The sequence below is a fragment of the Poecilia formosa genome, unplaced genomic scaffold (genome assembly GCF_000485575.1).
Source record: "Poecilia formosa unplaced genomic scaffold, Poecilia_formosa-5.1.2 Scaffold29, whole genome shotgun sequence".
NCBI lineage: Eukaryota > Metazoa > Chordata > Actinopteri > Cyprinodontiformes > Poeciliidae > Poecilia > Poecilia formosa.
In genome coordinates, this window is record NW_006799968.1 from 1669448 (window position 1) to 1694165 (window position 24718).

At 40.0% G+C, this 24718-nt stretch overlaps 1 protein-coding gene across 3 annotated transcripts in view; it reads right to left on the reverse strand.

Annotated features, from left to right (window-relative positions):
* The window catches only part of LOC103136024 (unc-13 homolog C (C. elegans)), a 126059-nt gene that overhangs the window by 82350 nt on the left and 18991 nt on the right, over positions 1-24718 (reverse strand). For 2 of the 3 annotated variants that reach the window (XM_016669975.1, XM_016669977.1), the window contains exons 3-10: positions 23113-23135; positions 22472-22518; positions 20732-20810; positions 15671-15676; positions 15446-15517; positions 7535-7754; positions 5581-5808; positions 1620-1761 (exon numbers count right to left, since the gene is read on the reverse strand). In XM_016669975.1, coding sequence (XP_016525461.1) covers positions 1620-1761; positions 5581-5808; positions 7535-7754; positions 15446-15517; positions 15671-15676; positions 20732-20810; positions 22472-22518; positions 23113-23135 — 817 coding nt within the window. The remainder of the gene's footprint in view (positions 1-1619; positions 1762-5580; positions 5809-7534; positions 7755-15445; positions 15518-15670; positions 15677-20731; positions 20811-22471; positions 22519-23112; positions 23136-24718) is intronic. The other variant, XM_016669976.1, reaches the window with a different exon arrangement.

The window sequence follows — 24718 nt, forward strand, 5'->3', positions numbered from 1 at the left end:
AAAAGAAAAAAAAAAAGAAAAGAAAAAGAAATGGCAGCAAACGACGTCCTAATGAAGACATTCAAAACAAAGCCTTGGCATCGCCTGCGGTTTTCTTGCACCTGTCTAGACCAACCCAGCCATGCTGCTTTGCTTTGCTTTAAAGCGTTAATATTAGTGCTGGAACAGGCCCAAAGGAGAGAAGCTATCGATGCTGTGCTCATGATTTAGGTAATAAACTGGAAATAGTTTTAAGAAAAACATTATTTAACTCAGAAGCTCCTGAAAAGAAAAAAAAAATAATAATAATAATTAGCAGCATGCGCTAAGGTAACCATAGCAACCTTTTTCGATGTGAAGCCAAAGCCTCTCGTTAGGGGATGAAGAGAAATTTCAAAGTCGTTTCCTAGAAACTTGCACACCGGTAGAATCCAGCAACACATTCAGGTTGCTATGGGGAGAAAAAGTAAAAACACAAAACAAATGATGGACGGGAAGTAATAATGCTTCTGCGTCTACTGCAGGCTTTTCTAAATAAATAACTAAATTACTGATTTTTATTTTCTCCATTTTTCAAGTCATTTTCATTCAAACTATGTTTTCTGTTCATTTAAATGATCCTTGCTAACAATTGATTAACATTCCAACTTCAGCTTCTGAGAAAATGATCAAATAAGAAAAAAAAAAAAAGAATTTTAAAAAAAATTTTAAAAAAAAACATGTTGCATTAATACTTGGTCAGGGATCTTTTTGTTTCAGTGTGGGCTCCAGCAGTGTTCTAGGGGCAACTCAGGAAGATGGAGGGAAGAAATGAGCAAAAAATGGAATTCATCATTTTTTAAATCACATTTTTTTCTTTGGTTTTTTTGCACAGAATCTAATCTGTTTTTTAATCATTACTATAAAATATGCATTAGAATAACTTAAATATTATTTACCATATTTACCAGAATTTAAATGTTATTTACCATCCTCATCTTTCTGATTGGATGCCCGTCAGATTTATCAGATTCACTGTCCTGCTGGTGTAAAAAGATAAAAAAACACCTAACAGTGCCTGGCCGACTGAAATCAGAAGGTATGAGGCAGCATTCACGCTACAAGAAAATGTAATAGTTATTAAATATTGAACAAAATTCAAGGAAAACATTCTAGAAGTTGATGTTTGTGTACATATTAACATTGAACATTGTCTGTGGTTGGGCAAAGTGGGGTTCCCCGATCAGAAACTAATGCTCTTTAGAGGGCCACCGCATGGGGAGCCCCCGGGGGCCACAGCGCTGCACTGCATGTTTGGTTTTCAAAAGCTGCAAGTCATAATCATCAAATTTATCAGAAATGAAATACTACAGTGTGGAGTCAATCTAAAAGTAAAAGATTACTGAGATACATTTTTACTCGCCAAAGACATAAACCCACAGCAGCAGCAGCAGCAAATCAATGGAAAAAACCCCCGAAAAAAAACAAACTGAATTTCTAAAACCACAGCTGGCATGCGGCATCGCTCTGCTGGTTAATCATGAAAGAGGAAATAACTTGTTTGCGAATGACTCCAGGTTCACAAAAACAGACTCCTAATCCCGCCGGCGGGGGACGGATTAGCCGGTCAAAGAAATGTCGCGTTATTAAAAAGCACTCACAAGTGGAACTTTTCATCCCAGACGGGGTTGAGGTTGCCGAAGATGGTCTTGGTTCTGCGTTTGGTCTTCCCCACCTGGACCGTGACATATGGGTCGCTGGATCCCGTCTTATCCTTGGCCTGTAATCCCTGCGCACACATGACTGAACACAAGACAGGAAGACGTCGTATCAACACGCTATGTGAAGCGTCGTAACATCTTTTCATGCCGGTGACATCGCAGATGTAGAATTTAACCAAGTCTTCGGGAAATAATTTGGAAAGTCGTAAACAAAAGGACGACGTAGAGGAACCGGGGCTGTTGTTTCCTTCCAGAGAAGGATGAGACGTATAAAACTGGAGATGGTGCAGATAAAACAATAGAAGAGCTTTAAGGCGCCGTAATTTTTTTCCCTCTCCCGACTTTCTAATAAAAAGTTGCAGTGTTGACCATCCTTCAGCGGGATTTAAATTTCACACAGTTGCCAGTGCTGTGTGATTTTTACATAAAACTCGAGCTGTCTGACAAAAACAGCCGTTTTATGTGAAACGCCATTTCTTCCTTTGTGTGCTAGAATGTAGATATTGGACAGAATGATGACAATTTACAGCAAGCTGGAGATGACACTGCAAAGTATTTGTAGACCTTTTTTTTATTTTCATTCTAACACATGCAGCTTGGTTTAATAATTCCCCTGAGAGAAGCAACAATAATCCTTTTGTTTTCCACAAAGGCATCATTTCAGTTTGTTGTCATGCCAATTTCATTTCTGATATAATTACTGACCTCAGAGCTTCACACGGTTCAACTGAGATCAGCCGCTCACCTTACTCAGTGGACCAGCGTATATTTCAAAAAATAAGATTATCATCCAATTTTTTTCTTTATCCAGTCCAAAATGTAAAACTCATATATTGTATAGTTTCATTCCACACAGAGTTGAAAGTTATTGGTGTGTTTTCCTGTTAATTCTGGGGACTGAGCTAATGAAAACACACAATTAAGGGTCTTAAAAATTCCATATAAAAAAATTTAATATGGAAATATTCATATAGAACACAATTATGTGGAATACTCACAAAAATAAATTTTAGGATCAATCTCAAAGTATTTGATTTTAAAGTCTGCCATCATCAAGCCCAGTATTCTGAGCCCTAATACAGCGACCCAAAACTAAGCCAATTAATAGAAAGTTGAGTGGAAGATAAAAAAGTGTGACAGAAAGTAAAATGTGAGGACAGCAGATGAGGACTGTGAAGAAAAATACCTACACAAGAGTTTGGGTTAAATTCACAAAGCACAGGGAGTCAGAGATGGAAGTATGGATTTGATGTTCCAGCAGGATTTGGTACCTCATTACTACAGTACCAACACCTGCTTCAATGAATTTGATTGGCCATGGAACCGACTTAAACACAAAGAACAAACTGTATTTTTCTGTCGGTCTTATGCAATCACATTCCTTGAGAAGCTAAACTTTTTCGGTTTTCAACACCTGCAAGCCTTGCTATCGAAATTCAGAATAAACTACTGAAATATATCACTCTGTGTGAAATGAATCCATATGAATTTGACTTGATTTACTGAATCAATCTAGCGAATGAACAAATTTGCCGAGATGCGCTTGCACATGGAATGCGTTGCTTAAATCAAGCCGGATTTTTAGCGTGCCAGCTGTGTCTTACTGACCTACAATTCACGTCTTTGTGACCCACATACAATAATCAGTCTACCAGAAAGCAGAAGGGGAAGAGTTGCACATTTGGGTTGCTTATGTAACACTCAGACTGATTTCCAGTGATACTAGCACATTTATTTTATTTACTTTTATTTTGGAATACAATAGTGGATATCTCTGATAACAAGACTGTTATCGTAAATCTCTCTGACGCAAGCAAACACGACGCATTTGAAAACTATTCACTTCAATTCGGGGAAAAGTTCCCTGATTTCAAAACTTTGGCATCAAGGTGGATGTTCTAGTGGCCAAATCTCAGACTGAAGAGCGAGCATCGCTTAATTGATGCTACATATTTTTTTTTATTAAACCATCAATATTTTGAAGAAATCTGTTTTAACTTTGGTCATCTAGTTTGATTTTTGCAATATTTTTTGTCAGAAAAGCTAAATTATGATGATCATGACTTATTTTTAAAATCAATAAAAAGGACTACCCAAAAAGGGTGAATAATTTTTATAGTGAACATTTCAAGTCAGGGAAACACAGACATAAAGCAGAAACATAAAGAAAACACAGAGTAAAAAGAACACCAGTGCTATACCTCATGCAAAATAAATACACTTTAGCCCTTGATTCAATAATTGCACTTTCATTCATAATGTTATTTGTAACCCTTTTCTTAAATCTAAGCTGAAAGCAGATTCTGGCCAGTGTGTGAGTTCCCTCTGCTACAGTGCGCTTACTGCTGAGTTGGTTCCTGGCTCCAAATAAAGGGCAGTGATTCAGACTAGTAGGTGCAGAGACAGAAAGACTGTAGTATTTCACAAGCACCATAAAAAGGGAAAAAGGACACTGCAGCATTAAATATGCATAAGTCACCGACTAAATTATTCAAGGTACATATATATATCATTCAGCCCAAAAGCTGACAGGAGTTGGGGGTGTGGAGGGGGGGGTAGGATCTAGTGGGATGGGGGTCTGGGGCCTGATTGTTTCAGGAAATCTCAAAATCAAACGCCTCCTGAAGGAACAGCGAGTCCAGTGCAGAAAGGTGTTAGGACGCTTCAAACTAAATGCTGAACTACTTGTCAGTGGCTACTTCATCTGAATTGTGTTGGGATTTCATCCGTCCCACAGCAGGCGGCAAATGAGGAAGTGCGTGTGTTCAAAGTCGCTCATTTAAATAACCACAAGCGATCCTTGACTAGGAGATCCAAACATGAACGTCTCACTGAATCACTAAATTAAACCTAGAAGCACCTATTGAACCTCTTTGGATGGAAAAAGCTGTTGTTTTTTTTTTGTTTGTTTGTTTGCTTATTTTAATAAAATTATTTCTGAAAGCATTTAAGTACCGAGGCTGCTTGTTTAAAAAAAGTAAAGCATGGAAGCAAAACTTGTATTACAGGTTTATCAAGAATCAATAATTTAAAGACAACCATCAGCAACAGATAAAATGAACTCATAAATAAACAAACAATCTGATTGTAAAATTGCTACTTGTAGTCTATGCAAACATAAGCACTGTTAACTCTTAATGTTTGTCAGGTAAAACAGAAACTTTTACTATAATCTGCTTTTCTCACTTATTAATTGATAAAATTGGTTTTTAGTTTCTATCTGTGTTAATTTGCCACCTTCACATTTCAGTAGGTGGTATTTTTTTTTTATGCAGAAGCTGAATAAATATACAAAAATAAAACCGGACTCTACGTAAAGCATGAATGAAAACGTAATTAATTTGTGTTGACACAAGCAGACTCTCATTGATTAAAATAGCTATTTTTATGGCAGCCTGTTCTGTAATTAACATACAACCACTTAAGATTTGGCAAACACAAGGACAACTTGATAAACCTTCCCACTGCTTACTTTGTGTCTTTTTTTTCTTTAAATCACAGCTATAGATATATGAAAAATAAATAAGTGCATCCTGTGCTTCCACAGGTTTCACAAAATGACAGAGAGGACCAATAAACCTTGAGCAGACCAATAACCTTCATCGATCTCAATGATTTTTTAAATTTTTTAAACTTTTTTAACCCCTTCTGCAAAACAACCAAGTCAAACTCTAATTAAATGTGCATAGAACTTGGTGATATTGTGTTAGAGGTTAATGACCAAGTGGACAGAGACTCATTAGAAATTAAAGTCAATCAGTATAAAAACATTTTCCATTTCAGATCACTGTTGGTAGTCTATCGGTACAAATTCATCTCACTTTTCTGTTGACTGCATGTATTACTGAGTTACCAAACACTGGCAGATATTTGTGCATTGTCCTAAGAAAGCAGGCCCCACCTGTTATGGTGATTTTGGCAGACCACTTGGAGGTCCCGTCCAGCACAGCCTGCTTGGCTGTCTTCAGATGGGAAGTAAATTCTTCTTTGGAGACGTGGAACATCTCCTGGATCACCTCAAACACCTCCGGGCGGTTCTTCTCCCTGATCTTCATACGCTCCTTCATAGCCATGATGATATTTTGAGTCTTGTCTTCTGCCCCATGCTTGGAACTTTTCTCCACAGCCCCTAAAAATTGGTCCAGAAGATTTGGTTGAGTACAAGATCTAATGCATAGTGTTAGTTAGTTTTTCCTTCTTTTTTTTCTTTATTTTCTTTACTTTCTCAGCGATCTGATCTGTGCACAAAGTGCGCGTTAGTTCTGGCGTGTTTATCAGATCTAAAATGTTTTTTGTTTTTTTTGGATCTGTCTGTGTGACAAAGGAGGCACATGTAACAATGGCCTCTTACTAATATCTGATAAGAGTGTTATCTATCTGCTGTGTGGTAATGAGCACAGATTGAAGATAACTCACAGTTCAAACTACAAATGGCATTTCTGTACGTGTATGAAAGTGTTCTGAAACACAGAGTTTTAGAACAGCCAGGGCGTAGATAATCCACTTAGAGCATGCGAGCGTTGCTGAGGGGACCATCCCGAAGAGTCACATTGTTCTTACCGGGTAGCGTTCTACCCGGTAACAACAAGGGAGTGCCTCACAACCAGAGCTGATTGGATGCTGTAATGAGCAGAGTGGCTCACACGGTGACACACCATGTATAGGTGGGATTTATTTTTTTTGCTATAATCCAAGAGCACACATTTTCAGTCTTAAAGCAGGATTTCATGATTTTGGTCTCAAAACTTTTAATACTTTTGCTTGCATTTTTATTTTGAAAGCAGGACTTCATGTCTTTCTTCTCAAAACTTGTGACGCTTGTACTCAAAACTTCTCCTCGCGCTCACAGTCTCTGCTCGGACTCTCTGCTGGCTTTTGGAAACGCCTATTGGCACAGTCGCCTGGCAACCTCTCCCCCAACAGAATGAAAGCGTTGTACTGGGTGTGTTTGTTTCCTTCTAGCGGTTGAGCCTGTGTGGCTACTATCGATTGTAGCAACTTGCACCACCCATTACATGTAGGGAGTTGGTTGGGTGAACAAACTCCTGATTATGATCAGAAGACTGTTCGTGATCAGAAGCACATTGCTGGCAGATGTTTAATGTACTACAGAGCAGAAAGCTGATGTCGTGTTAATGCACTGCATCTGATTTTTACTTTTGCAAAAGTAAAATGTTTACTTCGTGGCACTTGGTTACCAAAAAAACACGCTCATCTCCTAGCAACAGATTAACAACAAATATTGTTCTGAAAACATAAGATTTCTTCTGCTCTTTTCAAATACTACTTATCTTATTCTACTTAACAAGAATGATGCAGTTAGTGAATTTTTCAGAAAAGTTTTTTTTTTTGTCATTGGTGGTAAATATAAAACAGACATACAACACAAAAGTAAAAATCTGATTTATACTTTGTGACAGATCGTTAGGAAGCAGCAGTGTAGAGTAATAGGTGCCTTCCATGCAGTGCTTTACAGTCACTTCCCTCTCTCGCACAGTGTGACATTGCCTCCACCTCTTTCATAATCAATTAATGGCTTTATAGAACAGAAATTAGCCACAAAGCTGATAAATGCATCTCGGTGAGTCACTCAAGTGTCATCATGAGATTTCAGAGTATGAGGAATTTATTGATGATTAATTATTTTTTCCATCATTATCCAAGTCTGTAAACTGTACAGAATCAAAATCCCTAAATTAAAGGAGAAAATACTCCCATGTGATTATGAGCTTGCCAATAAAAGTGTAAGACTGGCTTCTTAATTAGAACACCTTTGAAATTAGTTTGCACGAAACCAAACAAGCTTTGCCGGAGACTTTGGAGTTGTTGCAGTGTGAATTGCAGTGCTCCCTTACTTTGTAAACAATCCGCATTGAGCAGGTCCTGGCACTTCTCGTGGCATTTGACGCCGCACTCCGAGCAGCGCATGCCCTGACGGGCGATCCCCCACAGCAGGCCTTCGCACTCGTGGCAGTAGGTGGGAGCGGTCGCCGTCCATACCTCAAAATTGTGGGGTGTAGTTGAGGAAATTGGGTAGATCAAGGCCTGGAGGGTTTTCTTGAAGACATGCAGTTTCTGAAAGCGACAGAACGGGGAGGGAGGGGGAAAGTAAGAAGAAGTGATGGCGGTGATTAAAAAAAGATCCGTTGCCACGAGAAATGAGAAGGGACTTGGCTGATGTCATTAAACTAGCACGGCACAGTGAGCTGGGGAAAATATGTTTCATAAAACCTCCAGAAGTTAATAAAAGCAAGTGGTAGCTAAATTGAGATGTCCAGCATATTGTGAAGCCCTCAGTATTTATCAGTACACAACAAGAAAACAGATTTTTAAACAATAAAGTCATAGTTGGAGTCCAAACGAAAATATCTTCAGTAGCTTCAGTTAAAAGAAATATTACTTTGCTGCAGCTTAAAACTTAAATCCTGATCAAAGTCCACTTTGGTACATAATAGATTTCATTTTATTTTTGTTTTCGTGTCAAAGTGAAATGTTTCAGATCATAAAACGAATTTAGGAAATCAAAACAAATCCAGATAACTGAAAAAAAAAAAAAAAAAAAACGTTCTACGACATGATTTGTGAGCAACAGCTTAATATCAGTTAAGGTCAGGGTTCATGATTCAACAATAGGAACTAAAGACTGGGAGAAAAAGGACACAGAAATGAGTCAAAAAAGGCCAAAACAAAAGTTTTAGTGTCCCAGTCAAAGTCTGGCCTGAGATGCTGTGGCGTGACCTAAAACCAATGATTTGTGCTTGAGATAAAACTTTCAGCAAAGAAGAGCGGGCCAAAAGTCATCCACACTGACGTGAAAGACTCAACGTCAGCTGCTGCCAACATTTAATGGCAGTTCCTGCCGCCAAGATTGGTACAACCAGGATTTAAGGGCCGATCGCATTTTTACAACATTCCAGGTTGGTGTTGCTCCTAAATAAGTAAAGGGTTAGAGTGTACTTACTGAGGTTATCTGTGTCTAATGCTAACTGTGGAACAAATCAAATCAAATTTCCCAAACGTATCCCATCAGGGGGGTTCAGAGGGCGCTCTCTTGAAAAGTCTTATGACTGATTACTTACAACAGATTACTCAGATTCACAGCACATTTTGTTCACAGGCTTTGTTTCCACTGAGTGGCTTCGAGGCTAAAGCAAGAGAAATGTCCAGAACCGAAGCCTCTCCTCAAATTGAATGCGTCTCTGCAGGAGTCTCGCCTTCCACCAGGACCAGAAAACGGGAAAAGTCTTGCCAGTTCCTGAAGGCTGAATCAATGGATGTTGTAAATAAGGTTTTTAAAAGTGAGCAATAAACAGATTGAGAGGGAGAGCAAGAATAAAAAAATAGAGAGCGAGTGAGAGATGTATGAAAGTTGAATAAATCTCTGAAAGGTGCTCATTTTTTACTTTTACTGAGCTAGGCTGCTCAACCACCAACCCTCCACCTTCAAGCACTTTGACACTTGAATAGTACCTTTTTTTACTTCAGCACAAATGCTGTTCATGCACACAGAAACACACACACACACACGCATACACACATGCAATTAGAAATACCCTCACTTGCAGAGATGATTAAATGACACGGCTAGCAAGGCATAGCAACGCCACGGTGAAGCTTCACTGACACAACAGAGAGACGGCCCGACGCATCAGAACCTCTAATAAAACGGAGACGGGGGAGATTCCCGCATTTAATCCGACGTCTAAGAGTCGAGCAGATGACAGGGATTCGGCCAAGGCAGGCGCATATGTTAGACCAGGGGGCCGCGGCCCGGGAGCACCGCCACTCACCAAATGTAGCACCGAACAACAACGCCTGTGGGCGAGCGAGGAGCGAATTCAATTTTCGACGAGTTTGGGAAATCACGGAGCCCTCTCCATTTCTGTTTGCCTCAATGAAATGTCTGGGCCGCTAAGCAGCCCGTCATTTCCAACCAGCAAACCAACTGCTTCGGTGACGGTGTGTGAACGTCGGATCTGTGTTAATGCATCTCTGATCACCGCACGGATGGTGTGAGTTTTCTCTTCCCAATCTCTCTCACTCGCTCCGTCTCTCTAGCTGTGCAGCAGATACGTGGAGAGTGTTGCACGTGCCAGTCTGACGTGTTACCCTGTGAGGTAACCCTGGAGATTTGTACCAAACACGGTGAGAGGTGGTCAACAGCTGTAGCCTGCGCCCGGGAGCAACACGACAGAGAGAAAAAAACAAAAGATCTAATCTTGCCGTCCTTTCCGATTTCGCCACCCGTTGTCCTCGTCAACCTCTCCACCAACACTGCTAGTTGCCTCATCCTGTTGCATCCTATTTGGATTTAACTATTTTTGCAATTTCCCCTCATTAAGCACAAGTCATGCTATTTTTTTTCCTTTTCTCCCCCGTTGCCCTGCACTGCATAGAGAAATTAGCTGCTGACCAGAATGGACTGTTTGTAAGTATGGTAATACGTTTTTGGCGCAGAAGACTTTGTTGACGACTGAATGGTGGCGCAGTTGGTAGCAACGTTGCAGCCAGACGGTCCAATATGTCTGTTCCCAACAAAAACGCGTGAGAGCAAGATGTTCAGCGGATTTCAAGAGGACTGTCTCCGTCTTGTCGGTTTTGAGCTTTCAGTCTGTCTGTCTGGGACAAACCAGATGTAGAAATGCTGGCAGACTTTATGGAGCCCAACACTAACGCATCCCTACATAATGGTGTGTTAGTAAAATTAGACATGATGATACAGTTAATGGCAAATACAAAACGCCAGAAATGAGACCTTTAAAAAAAAAAAATCTCTACTTTAAATTTTGCGTAGACTCGTGTTTTAAAGTGTAAGTGAAAAGCCCTGTTTGATGATTTTATACTGGAACATACAAAATACACTCAGTGTTGATTGTTTTATTAAGTTTCCATGTATCAAATTAACTTTTTGAATTTGTGATCAATTTCTCCTTGGCTTAGGTTTACTTCTAAATTATTATTATTTATTTTTTTACTGAAGACCAACAGGATCATCTAATGCTGTTTTTCTCGGTAAAAAGGACAGACTTTTGGAATCTTTCACCTACAGAAATAAGTTGGACTAACATCCATCCATTTTCCTTCACCCTTGTCCCTCAGTGGGGTTGGGAGGGGTGCTGGTGCCTATCTCCAGCTCACGTTCCGGGCAAGAGGCAGGGTACACCCTGGACAGGTCGCCAGTCTGTCGCAGGGCAACACAGAGACACACAGGACAAACAACCATGCACACACACACTCACACCTAGGGGCAATTTGGAAAGGCCAATTAACCTGACAGTCATGTTTTTGGACTGTGGGAGGAAACCAGAGAACCCGGAGAAAACCCACGCATGCACAGGGAGAACATGCAAACTCCATGCAGAAAGACTGGGGCTGGGAATCGAACCCAGAACCTTCTTGCTGCAAGGCAACAGCTCTACCAACTGCACCACTGTGCAGCCCGGACTAACATTAAACTTTTAAATTTCAAAAGGGAAGTGATATTGTAGTTGGCGTAAACATAGGTTTACTGTAATATAGCTATTATTTGACTATTTTTATTGACGTAATTCAAGTATCTTTGTACATGTTTCTCTTAATTCTCTTTGATGTTTTTTGTGTATCATACTAGAAAATTATAATGTATTACAGTTTTCACTGGTAAATGTGCAAATATAAATAATTAATGCCCACTAATGTCCAAAATGGCTAAAAAGAAAACTAAAATTGAAAATACTATTCTTATATCCACTTGTATTTAGTTCTTGATGAGAGTTGAGAACAGGTCAGGTGAAACCTTTACAAAATTTTAAACTCAGACATCAGACACAAAATCCTGATCACTCGTCTGATCCCTATTGAAAAGTAAAACCTTCTGTCCAATTTCTTTTTTCTGTTCAGCACATTACACACACACAGAAAGAAAAAAAAGAAGAAAAAAAAAGAAAGAAAACTTGGGAAGATTTCTCGCGCCAGCATCCTCCACTCAGCCTGGTCCGTTTTGTCGGTAACAAGATGTCTGATGATATCTGAACAGACTTACAGGAGCACATCACGTCTTATTCCCAGATACTCGTTGGCTTCTGTCAGACCGCAGCTTCCTTCCCCACTCCGTGAGAGTCGGAGCCTCGTCCGGACAGGTAAACACGACCTCTCTTTTTTTGTCGACAGGCATTGTTAAAAGGCTGCTGTGGTCACGTCAGAACCTGGACCGGATACGCGGGCCGAGCTATTCTGGCCCAACGCGCAGAGTCCCCTTCTGCTCTACAAAGCTGATGCAGCGGAAACATGACGGGGAAAAAAAAAAAAAAAAAAAAAACAGAAACACGCCAACAGACGGGACCCCGCGTCAATAACACGCCAACAGACGGGACCCCGCGTCAATAATGACGGACATTTTAATCACGTTTGAAATATAAAGGATAAGAGCAGAAATCGAAGATGAGGCAAGAAAAGCAAAGAAGCAGCTGGAAGAAGAAAGGACTGAATAGATTCAAACGTTTCTCCAGGGAAGGCAGTTTGTTCAACATGGCTGCCTGAGCAGAGGAACTATGGCCGGGGGGGAGGGGTCACGATGACAAATCATTTCCTACTCTGCTTTCTATCCTCCTCTCCTAATTTCTGTCCTTTCCTCGCTCTCTTTCCCGTCTCCTCCTATTAAGCGGCGTGCTGTGGAGTGTATTCCCTCAGCTCGAAACATTCTGCTGGACTTATTGCAACTGATGAAAACTCTGACATCTGCTTGTCCTACTTACCAAGAGCGCACACAATCTAAAGCTTTTCTCGGAAGCCAGTTCGCCTCGACCAATTATAAAGCTCTTCCCCTCGGTGGCCCCGAATCAGAATCCCTGGATGTCAAGTTCGCAGTGCAGCACAGACGCCAAAGATCACCAAGAGTCAGCCTTTTTTCTTCTTCTTCTTCGTTTTCCAAAACATCAGATGAGGCGTGCGTTTCGTGCACGTCGTTTTTGCTTCCTCAGTTATTATCGCACCGATGACTATGACTTTGCAACAGAGGTGCCGGGAAATCGTAAATCCTAGTCCTGGGAGTTTTGAATCGATTGTAAAATGCTCATAAAATCTATTTTAGTTGTCCATCTTCGCGGCTCGCATTTGCCAGTGTGTAGGAAGTCGCATCCACTTGGCCACTGTAAAGGGCCGTGTGTGTATTTTGATTGACTCTGATATTAAGTAATTGTTTTCTATAAATGTGCTATTTGCTTACACTGTCATTCTCTTGTCACTCACTTCATTTAACTAGAATATTCAGAGCATTTGAGTTGAAAAAATTGGTTTCTGAATTAAAAATTGCAGGACTGGATGATGAATCAATAATACATCACGATAGACATGTTATCAATATTGATAAACAATAGATCTGATACAAGATCCAATATGTAGAATATTCACTGAACTCCGATCCGGAACTGCACAGCATTGTGGGGGATGTAGGCAGAGGAAAAACTTTAGCTATTCAACCTCTCACAGTGAGCTAATAAGCAAGGTTGGTGGCATCAACTAACTCATTCACTGTTTGGTTACCTAGCAACCGCTTGTTTAAGTTTTGCCACAGCTTACAAATAAAACGCAGCGGCCTCGAGTGAAAACTGAGGATAAAACAGGAAAGGTCATGCCACCAGTTTGGCATGACCTTCGTTTGTTTTGTTTATTTAAAACAAAAGAAACAAATCAATAATTATCGATATCGACTGATAAGAAACACGTATATCGTGATATGTTGCTCAGCCGTATTGTCCAGCCCTATTCTGAATCAAACTGTGAACCCAAGAATCATTGAAAGAGTCACATCTCTACTGAGTCAGTCGGCAGGATGTTAAGGTGGCCACTTCTCACAAGTTGATCACATAAGTGGGACACAAACATACACACACACACACACACACACACACACACACACAAGTCGGTTTCCACCAATGGAAGGCCACACCGAGGTCTCTTGAAAAGATGAAATGCGTGCGCGCCGAGCTCATTTAAATCTAGTAATCTTTCAGGCTTAGCCAGCTGCTTGCTGCACATCAGCGGATATAAAACCGCGCGCTTCTTTCTCTCACCGAGGAACTGCTCGCTCTCCTGCTGTTTGCCTCCTGTTACGCCATCTTTCCCTCAGGGAGGGAAGAATTGCAATCAATTAATGCCGAGATAGCTTTAGAGGTCAACACAAAAGTGTCTCACACCATCGACTGAGACATTCTGCCCTTTCTCCATTGCTCAGTCACCCGCACTGCACAGTTTTTTTGTTTGTTTGTTGTTGTTTTTTTGAGCGCCGAGCGTTGTGTAAATAATGTCAGAGCTTTAACTTAATTTTCCGAATTCGCCCAAATTGTTAAGAGCACAGCAGATGGAAGGAAATGCTTTCTACAGGGGCCAATTTGTTAAACTGCTGCATTTATCTCAGATCAAGAGAAAGAAAAAGAGATTGGATTTATTGCCAAGACCACTGAGACACTGGCTTTTACAGATAAATGAACTTTAATGACAGTCCAGTCCTCAATACACAGGTTTTTATATAAAGTTAGGTCACCCTTTTCAGCTGTAACAAGGTTTAGCATTTCATCGATGTTGAACGAGAAGGCCCGACTCTCTCCATCTCCACTTAACTTCATCCTGTCTAGTTGAGGTCAACGATCAATGGACACACACCAAACTTGGTCATCTGTGTCCTTATCAACTGTTTTGTGGACTGGTGTGCAGCCATGTTGCAACATAAAAGAATCATCTAACCACGATTTCTTAGTTTTCCGGACAGGGAAATGTGAATCATTTCTCCAGACAGCAGGTTTTAAACACGATAACGTCCAGTTGTGCTATGATTACACTATTGTTCTGACATTCCTGACCCTTTACTTAAGTTGCTGATCTTTCTCATTTCTTCTATTTTCTAATGATACACATTACAGTTAATAATGTGGATGACTGAGGTAGGACATTTCAGCAATGAACCCTCTGCAAAGCTGATATCCTAACTTTGCATAGATGCGTTTTCATTACAAATGTGAGCAAAAACTTTGCTCAGCATTTTGCTATTGTTGGAAAAACACAATTTCACAATTGCAGAGTTTCCCTTAAATAAGAAACACAATTAAAGTCACATGTTGATAAGTCATTAAAAAAACACAATGCCGTGATGCCCCAACTACTTCCTGTCGTCGTCTTCTTCGTGGTTTGCACCAGTGGCAACATCCGGTTGTTGGTCATGCGAAAAAAGTGTTTCATTTGCACGTTTGCCAAAACAAAAAAACAATTTTGATGGGGACAAAAAAATAAACAACTCATCCTTGAGGCAAAGGATTTTATCAAAAGATTAGTTTTTTTTTCTAAATTGCCGAGTTTCCATCAAGTAAATTGATTTTTGAAATATCAAATTGTGCGATTATATGATCAATGGACACACAGCTATTGAGGCCCAAACTCTTTGAGCTACTGAGAGCTGATTTACAAGTCTGTCTTAATACTTTTAGCAATATAGCACCTATGTACAGGAATAAGTCAATTATTTTGTAAAGACATAAGTAAAACAAAACAATTTGCAGCTGCAAAGGCTTAATAAACAGTTTTTGTATCCGTTTGTGTGTTTTCACTGTGCCTAAAGTTACTCTGTCTTTTTCTAACAAGGCAAAAACAAAATGCTCTTTGGCTCAACTAGCAACTCTGAATTTGCCTTGTGCTTGCCCCGTGAGGGACGGAGGACCTGGCCATGGATTGCATAAACATCAACGCTTTGTCAACAAGGTAGATGGACAGAAAAACAGCGGTTTCCGCATACTCACCAGTTCCTCGTTGTTCAGGGTTGACCTGTTCACCAGAGCAAACGAGATGCCTGCCTTTCGAGCAGTGAGGGTCTGTCGGAGGGAGAGAAAACCAGGGTCCAATTTCAACATGATATGGTGCATTCTGTTATTAAGACGTTTTCATGACGAAATCAAGCGATTACGTGGGATCATTTTGCCAAAAGATATTTAAACCAAATTGACTCTGGAAACAAGTGTCCTTACCAAAGCCTGGGATTTCCAAGTGTTCGTGAATGGAAATTAAAAACAAAGAGAGAGAGACTGACTTAGAGAAGTAGCACGAGTGTCATGGCTGAAAACACAAACAGCAGACAGACTTAAACTTGTTCATTGTTACTGAGCGCAGAGGTGTCTTAACCGCCATGCAGGACTGCTGGTGGAGGCACAGAGCTCTCCAGAACAATTCAGCTATGCATAAAGAGAGATTGTTTATCCACTCATGCAGTGGACGCAACCGAACTGCAGTCATGCTTGGCATCTCTGTTCATTTGTCTGTTGGATGAAGCTTTGATCATATTTTCTGCTGTCTGCTCTGCACATTGGTTTGACACGAAGAGAAACACACACGAGACGCACACGTTCGTGAATGGGTGAAGCCAGATGTACGTACGCAGACACACACTTTGAGCAGACTCGCACACAGTGTTGTGAGAAAAAAAGTGATTGAGCCGCCTTTGCTGATTTCTCCTGGTTTTGTTTTTGTCACACGCGATATTTTATAAACAGCTTAATTACAAGTTTGTCTCTATTTTTTTATATTCTCAGACAAATTAACCTTAATTGAAAGAAACTGCAGGGTTTGAATAATGCTTTTAGGTTTAGTAAGGGGTAAAAGTTATCCAAATCAACCTGGTCTTTCATAAAAAAAATAAAATAAATAATAATAATAATACATAAAATATATTTAAAAAAATTATTCATAAATTTGTTGTTCAGCAGCAACTTCCAACTGGCAGCGAGTGTTTTTTGCTCCCAAGGGAGCTTGGTCAACACTTTGCAGAATTGCAAATTGTCTTTTTAAGGTCTGTTTGTCATTCGAATTCGAGTACAGACTTCAACTAGGCCACTCCAAAACCTTCAATTTGAGAAGTCTTCCTTGTCCTGCTGCATAAGGTGCCGGGGCTTGAAGTTTTGCAGACTGATGACCAGACATCCTAATTTAGGATTTCCTGGTGGGGGGACTCAGGTGAAAACACAAAGGCACCTTGTTTAATATGATGGTTTTCCAAGCAGCAGTTTAGGGCTTGAATTTCCTTCTCGGCCCGCCTCTTTTTACTGTTAATTCACCGACGCTGATCGTAAAGTGAGGCAAGTGAGGTCTCCGGTGCTTTTGTGGCCTCCTGGATCAGTCGATGATGCTCTGTTGGAATAATCTTAATAGGCTGGCCACTCCTGTGAAGGCGCTCCTCTGTCTATGTTTTCTCCAATAGGAAATGGATGCAGGTAATGACTAGGCCTGTCACAATATGAGCAATAAATCGATTAATCACATGATAAATTAAAAACAAGCTCAATAATTTCCATTTGTATGATTTATTGTTTTTCTATTTTCTCTCTCTCTTTCTACCAAAAACTGGATGTTAAAAGTCTTCAGTCTGATGTCTTGGTCTCAACTATAATCCCCCAGCCCCCACCCCCCTTTTTTTTTTTTGAAGGACATTTTTGTTTACAGAGACTCCATAATTACTTTTATTTGTTGTTGTTTCTTTTTTTTTTTGTGTGTGTGTGCTTATTTTGGATATTGAAAATGTCCTTCAGTTCCAGTGTTAAATGTTGATAAGAACTTAAAAGTCTCTTGATCCTTGATGTGTTCTTGCATTATTACGCCATTACCACTATATTATTTGAAAATGGTCTCAAAAGGCAACAATGTAATTGTTTATTGCAATAACTTCCAACATCCAGCAAAATTAGTTATTGTGACAGACCTAGTAATGACTCACTGCTTTACTGGAGCCTCATGGAAATGGCTTTGCATTCCACTCCAGACTGATAGGTGGCGCCACTCAGATGTTTCCTCATTTTAGATTATCGTGTTGTGTTGCTCTTTAAAATCTTTGGCCTTCCTCATGTTCTCAGACATGGGTCTTAATTCTAAACGTCGAGGTATTGGGGTTGATTTAGGCAACTTTTTCACACACACACACACACACACACACACACACACACACACACACACACACACACACACACACACATATATATATATATATAAATGTGTGAAATGATCATTTTAGAACCACACTTTGCATATATTAAGGGGAAGAGCTGCCCAAGTTTGATTATCTTTGTGTGGCACAAAGTTTTTATTGATGATCTGAGTAACTAAAGTGCAAGGTAAAAGCCAAAAACAGGAGAAATCTTTAAGTAGACCAATGCTTTCTCACATCTCTGTACATATATGCACACACTCTTCAGCTCAGACGGTCAAAAATATACACTTGTGCACGCCCACACAAAATAAACACAAATCACACACACACACACTGATACACACACACACGCGCACACACACACACACACACACACATGTTAATAAGCTCTCATATTACAAAATTTACTGCGTTTGGGTGAGCGTAAGGTCAATAAGTCCCAGACTGAGGGGAGTTATGTAACAGAGGAATGCAGACATGGACAGCTGACAATACTGGATCTGTCTTTACCACGACCCTCTCGTCTCCGCGGCCCAGCTATGGTAAAGATCCATGGTAGCCATGGAGAATGTGGGGAGGAATGTGACCTCTACATGAACCGTGAGTGTTGATGTAAGTTTATCAACATGCACCAGCACTGCTGAGGTTGCTGCGGGCAATACAATATAAAAAGACCGTGCGTCCAGAGGTAATAATCTGTCAGTGCTTTGAGAATGGATGATTAACTTTTTTCTCTTTTTTATGTACTTTTGTTATTAATTTTCCATCATAAAAGCGGGGAATCCCTGCTGACCGTTCCAATCAAAAACAAAGACAAAAAAATAAATAACCAAAATAAAAAGAAAAAAAAAGGCGCTGTTGCTGCCCTGAAGCAATCACACAGCAAATGGGGGACATTGACAAAGGGGAGGCATGAGAGGGGGACCAATTCGTTTGCTGACCACTGACTTCATCCCACGTGTAAAAGGCTTTGCTCAGTGTCACTTTTACATGATTTAAAAGCCTCACACAGTTAAATCAGAAGTCAATGAAGTCTCTTTGGATATATTTTTGGGTTGAGTTGTCAACATTTCGAGGTAAATAGTGTGTTTTTATTTATTTTTTTTTATTTACTTTGTTTTGGGGTGTTTTTTTCCCCCCTCCCCACCCCGACACCTGCCGAGCGATAAAAGACGACAACTGGCGAGAGCTACGTTGAAATCTGACAACTCACTGAAAAATATCACCCATAGCTTTTATGGGTTCATGTAGGAATGGCAAATATACACGTAAAAAAAAAAAAAAAAAAAAAAGAAACAAATAAGACAAAAAAAGAAAAAAAAAAAAAAAAAAAAAAAAAAAAAAAAAAACGGCAACCCATACTTACCAAGACATTGTTGGTTATTAAATTTAATGAGAGATATGAACAAATACAGCATCAACTCATGTTGTTCACTGTGGTACAAAACATTCATCAGCATCCATATGTATGACATCAAGCTGCATTATCATCTGCGTTAAAAAAATAAAAGCATTTTGCAACGACTTTGATCGATCGAAACTGGGAGAGAACACCAAACAGATTTATTCTAGATTTGAGTCGTACTATCGTTTTGGTTTTTAGGCTCTGGGTACATGAAGATGAAGAAACGGACACATGTGAGACAAACGCGTGTTGTGGCATGTAATAGACAGATACAGACAGAAACAGACATGAATGTTATTACTGGCATCGTCGCAGCCTGCCGCCTCTCAGAAAGAGTAACCATGTGGCACAGTGCTAAAGTGGGCCTCGCCGCAACAAGCTTCTCTGTGGGACATTTTACGACACATTATGTTGCAATAAAAAAACACAAATGGTGGAGCTTCACTGTGATGCATTTTTTTTTTTACTACTCATTCTGGGCTAATTAATCAAGCAAAAGAGTTACACAGCTACGGTTAACGTTCCTGCACCTCAGGAGTCTTCCATTAATACTTCAGTTTTTAACTGACATTATGTGAGTCTAGTAATATTCCAAGGTTTATTATTTTAACATGCGGTGCTGTGAAAAAGTATTTGCCCTCTTACAGATTCCTTTAGTTTTCTGTTTCTTGTCAGACAGTGTCCAAATGATGATCTGAATTTCATGAGGTGAAAAGGCGATCCAAACCAACCCGGCCACATGTGAACAAAATAAAAGCCTCCTAAATGTAACAAATGGGATTTCCAAACTTGATGGCAACAACTGCCACTGAGCGTCTTCTAAGTTTTTTCTTATAGAAATAGTTTGGTTGAGCCACAGTGGAGGGTTAAGCAGCCTGTTTAAAAGCATGCCACATGATCAACTGAGCCCATACTTGAACAGGTCATTTATCAGCTATTATGTTTATGGACTTCTTGCTACATTTCAGGTTATTGTCTTGTAGCTTGATAAGTGAGTTTGAGCTCACATATGCTGATGTTTAGTGGACAATCATTCACTGGTGTCTCAAAGTCTTAGAAAATGGCATGAAACCCTTTCCAAACCAAATACAATTTCATTATTAAGACCTTTTTGCCTACTTCATGTTGTCAGACGGGCACCGTTTAGGTGACATCTTGATTCCTCAGGTGTAACTGTAATCTGGCCTGTGCCTTTTTTGTAAAACTGAAATGCGTCTAATGAAAGTTAGCTGATGAATTTTAGATCGGACGAGGTTGGTTTGGACAGTTTTCACCATTTAAAAAGCGTACTTCATGTTTACTAAGGCTATTCTTAATTTTAAGAATTAGTCTGATGTTCTTATGCACTGAAGTGTGGCATCTGTACAGTGTGTATATTTATACATTTTCCAGTCATTGGAGTTACTTCCTACACCATGATTGATCCAAGCTTTTAAAATCAATCTTGTGTTTTAATAGTGACCTGAAACCACACTGTGCAAGATCTCACTTCAGCACCCATAACATTGTCTCCTATAGTTACCGCAAACTAAATCTGCTTCTGTAAAGCAGAGCAGCGTTCTATCAAGGTGTCAGAGACGATATTGTTGTGCTCAGCAGAGGCCAAAACTCACACGGCACAGAATTCCCCGACTGTGGTATAACATAGGGTCACGCTGATAGATTTGACATAAATCACATGTAACCTTGTTGAGGCAGATGACTCACCAGGTCTCGGACAAGAGGCACTGTCCTTTTGCGGCGCAGATCTGGCATGCTGTCAATACCATAAAGAATACTGCCAGCCCTGTAGAAGTGGACAGATTTAAGGGGTATTAATATCATAATAATGCCATGCTGGGCGAACATTACTACGGCGAAAGGGGAGGGGGACCGTGATTTACACAGCCAGCAAACGCCATGGATCATGCCTCCTTCCGAACCTGCCGTACCCCCACATTCCCTTCGCTTTGCATGGTGCGAACCTCCTACAGTACTCTAAAAAATCTCAGAGGAACAGAGAGGATCTACTGCAGCTCAACACTCCATCTGTCTCTCTGTCTTCTAAGTGATTTTTTTTTTGTCCCCCTGCCTTTACAGACTTACTTTTACCGGCATCACCTTAACTGTCACTCAAAGCCTCTTTAATGACCTCAACATGACATCGGGGGCCCCAATGCCTCCACACAGATAAAGCTCCTGAAGCTCTTCTGTCAGCCTGTGTCGTGACACGCCGAGCGGTGCGTTTGCTCTGGCTTCTGGGCTGACTCTATCCGAGGAAGCAGCCCAGCTGCTCGGCATGGGCGTAACGGGATCTTGTGCCGTGAGATTCCACGACGTTAAGATGCCGTGACATTTCTTGCGATACTAAAGATTTGTTACTTGTTCCTGACTCTTATTAGGAAGTATAAGAGTATGTAGTTATTGAGTTGTTTTCTTGAGGTGTTGGTTGGCTCGGTGCTTGCGCCAACTGGGCTAAATGCAGAAACACTGAAAGAAACGACACCGCTTTTAAATCAGTGGAGTGGCAGTATTTTGAAAGCCTGGTAAAAAAGAAAAAAGTTATAGTGTGACAGACAAATCAGACAAAAGCAATTTTTTTGATAGAGCTCCACAATATACTGTATCACAATCGACACAATATCATTGTGTGCAATATTACAATCACAAAAGACTGAAGCCATGACACAATCAGTGGGAATAGTACATTTTAGAGATGCACAGATTTGAAATTTTCTTGACCGATACCAATATTGTGTGAATTTTAGGGTTCTGTTTTGTCAAAGCAAATGATCTATGCCTATAACAGCTTTAACTTTTAAAATAAAGTAAAAAAAAAAAAAAAAAGTGCTATTATGTTTGCTTAGGATCCAAATAGTGAGACTTATTTGTTTTGGAGCATTTTTTTTTTTTTTTAGGTAAACAAAAAGTTTTCTGTATTTGTCCTTCCAATGACAGATCCAAGTCAGATCCAATTAGCAAAAATTTATTTCGATTTCTGACTGAAGCACCTCTAAATATTAGTTATACATTGATATTTGATCTGCTGAATTGACTTTTACTGTCATTGGCATCCACAAATTAAGTGATCTGAGCTAAAATAAATTTAAAAAAAGGGTTGGCAACATCACAGTTCAATAAAAAAAAATAAAAATAGCACAATCGGATGTTTTCCAAATAATTTTTTAAAAAAAATCATCTTTCCACATTTCAGTTTTTTGACTTTTTAGAAGCAACGTGGTTTAAAATGTCTGCACATCACTACATTGTAAAGGCCTTAGTATTTTTATTTCACTTTAACTGTCGTGTGTCAAAAACAGGAAACATGATCCTCCAGTTGGAAAAACTCTCTGCTTGCACTATTTCAGTGATCTGATCCTGAGACTGAAAGGAACAGTTCACAGAACACAGGAAGTCCCATTTGTGTAATGGCGAACCAATCAGATCATGACATGAGCCACCACTCACCCTCCGGTCTGCAAACCAAGCAATTTGGGATCCAAAATACTGCGAGGCTGTAGAGAAGAGAGACACAGTGTAAGACTAGACGTACAAGGAGAGCACACAGAACAAGAACAAACAGTGGCAAAATTAAAAAAAAAAAGGAAATGAAAAATACACAGCATGACAACGCTTGGGAAACTGCATGTCAGTTCAGGACTGGATAAAGGACTGGAGGAGGGGGGGAGAGTGGCACAGAACAGGGAGAGAGGAGGGAATCACTACAGGCGAGGTCCAAATTATTCCACAACGGTGTAATTTGTGGACTCAAGACTGAGAGCTTTGCTGCACTAGATGCTTCAGGCAAGATTCGCCTATTGTGTAACTCTCCCTCCTCACTGGACAAGAGCCTATTTTAAAACACATCATTTAAAAAAATACATATATGCTGAATAAAGGAAAAATCAGCTTAAAATGACTACAAAATGGTACATGCTGCGTTCTCTTCAATCCATACAAATTTCACCTTTCACCGAGCTTAAAGAAAACACTCACAGCTACGTGCACATGGACAATGGGTACAAAAGTTGTCACCACATTGACACAAGGACACATGCACATGCAAGAAAATCACACGTGTCCAATTAGATGATGTAAAATAGCAAAACCTGAGTATCCAAAGCACTGGCGTCTGGAATGAGAGAATGACAAGAGGAGAAAATGTTAGAAGGGATTAGCTAGCTGAAAAATGCCAGGGGCTTTTGGAAACTTTGTCACTTTTCGTCGTTTGACGACACAGTTGTGTCTTCACAAGAAACTTTTGCAGAAACGGAGACGGAGACAGGCGACTTAGAGAAATTATCTCTGGAGAGAAGAGCAGCTCGAAACCAACAGAGGACTTTTGTAAAGCAGGCATTTTTGGTGGAAGATTAGCAAGATCTAAACATTTCTGGCACAACTGCACAACTACTTCCAAAGTGCATGGAGAGGGACAAAAACCTAGTGAGGAGAAGACTGTGGCAACACCCGAAATACTTATTGGCTTACATTTCAAAATCATTACAGGTGAAATTAATAAACCTGAATTTCCTCATAATGCATAGCTGAAAGTAGAAGAAATGGGCAAGCCAGGACCAAATTGTGATAGTTTGATAAGGTCACATAATTGGCTAAGATGTAGGTTAGGGTATTCCTGGTACACAATAGTCACAAAAGACAAGCTGCAACGTCACCCAGCCAAAATCCCAAACAAACTGCTTACCGACGATGACTAGCACTGATTTTGCTGTCGAGTTGACAACACATTAAATCTTATATGTACGCATGATATATACAAAAGAAAAATGGATGCAGTGCTTTGCTACTAATTGGCAACACAACTAGATAACAAGTTCCAAGGATGTCACAAGTCAAAGGTCAGTAAAACGTTTCAGTAAAGAAAATGGCAAGGGAGAGGGAAGTAGGTCAGTTATGCTAGCTTGACTTTGACTACCTTACCATGTAGATGTGCTGTGGAATTGCGTGTGTTTCGGATCAGTTAAAAACAAAAAAAGGTGACACACAACCCAACTCTCTTTAAATCAGCTAATCCATTGCTGTGTTCAGACAATCCTTTATTAATAATCACAGAATAAACATCAAGCGTGAAAATGTGATACTGTTCTTTGTGTGGGAAATGTTGGTGTTTTTTGGTGTTAAATCCTTAAAAATTAGTGGAGTTGTTTTCAGTCAGTTGCTATAGAAACGGGTCTGTGTATAGCGTAACCAACACAGAGAGCGAGATAAAAAAAAGAGTAGTAGGGATTTTAAATTTTTCTTCAACATTTTTTTGAGGAATGCAGCAAAGTTCAGAAGGATAATGGCCTCTGTGTGTAAGGTGACTCAGGAAGTGTTTGTGCAGCAAAACAATGAATTCAAGATGTTGATACCAAATTCCAGAAGCCACAGAGATCTCAGTGAAATTTAGCATTTGAGTTATGGTCCATCCAGTTCTGGACCAGACTTGGACCAAGTATGACAGCAGATGCCATAGCATCTGATGCTAGTTGCTATGATGCATCTTGGTGCTGGTTGCCATGGTACTTCTTCAGTGTGTCCAGTGGAGTCAAGACCTTGGTGGATCAGGGTGGTTTTGCAGCAAAACAAGGTGATCATAATGTAATGCCCGATTGGTATTTTTAACTAAGGAATTGCAGAATCGTCATTAAAAGTGTTTGCCTCTAATCGATAGCATCACCTGAGTCAACACTCATATTCATGTAGATATGGAACATT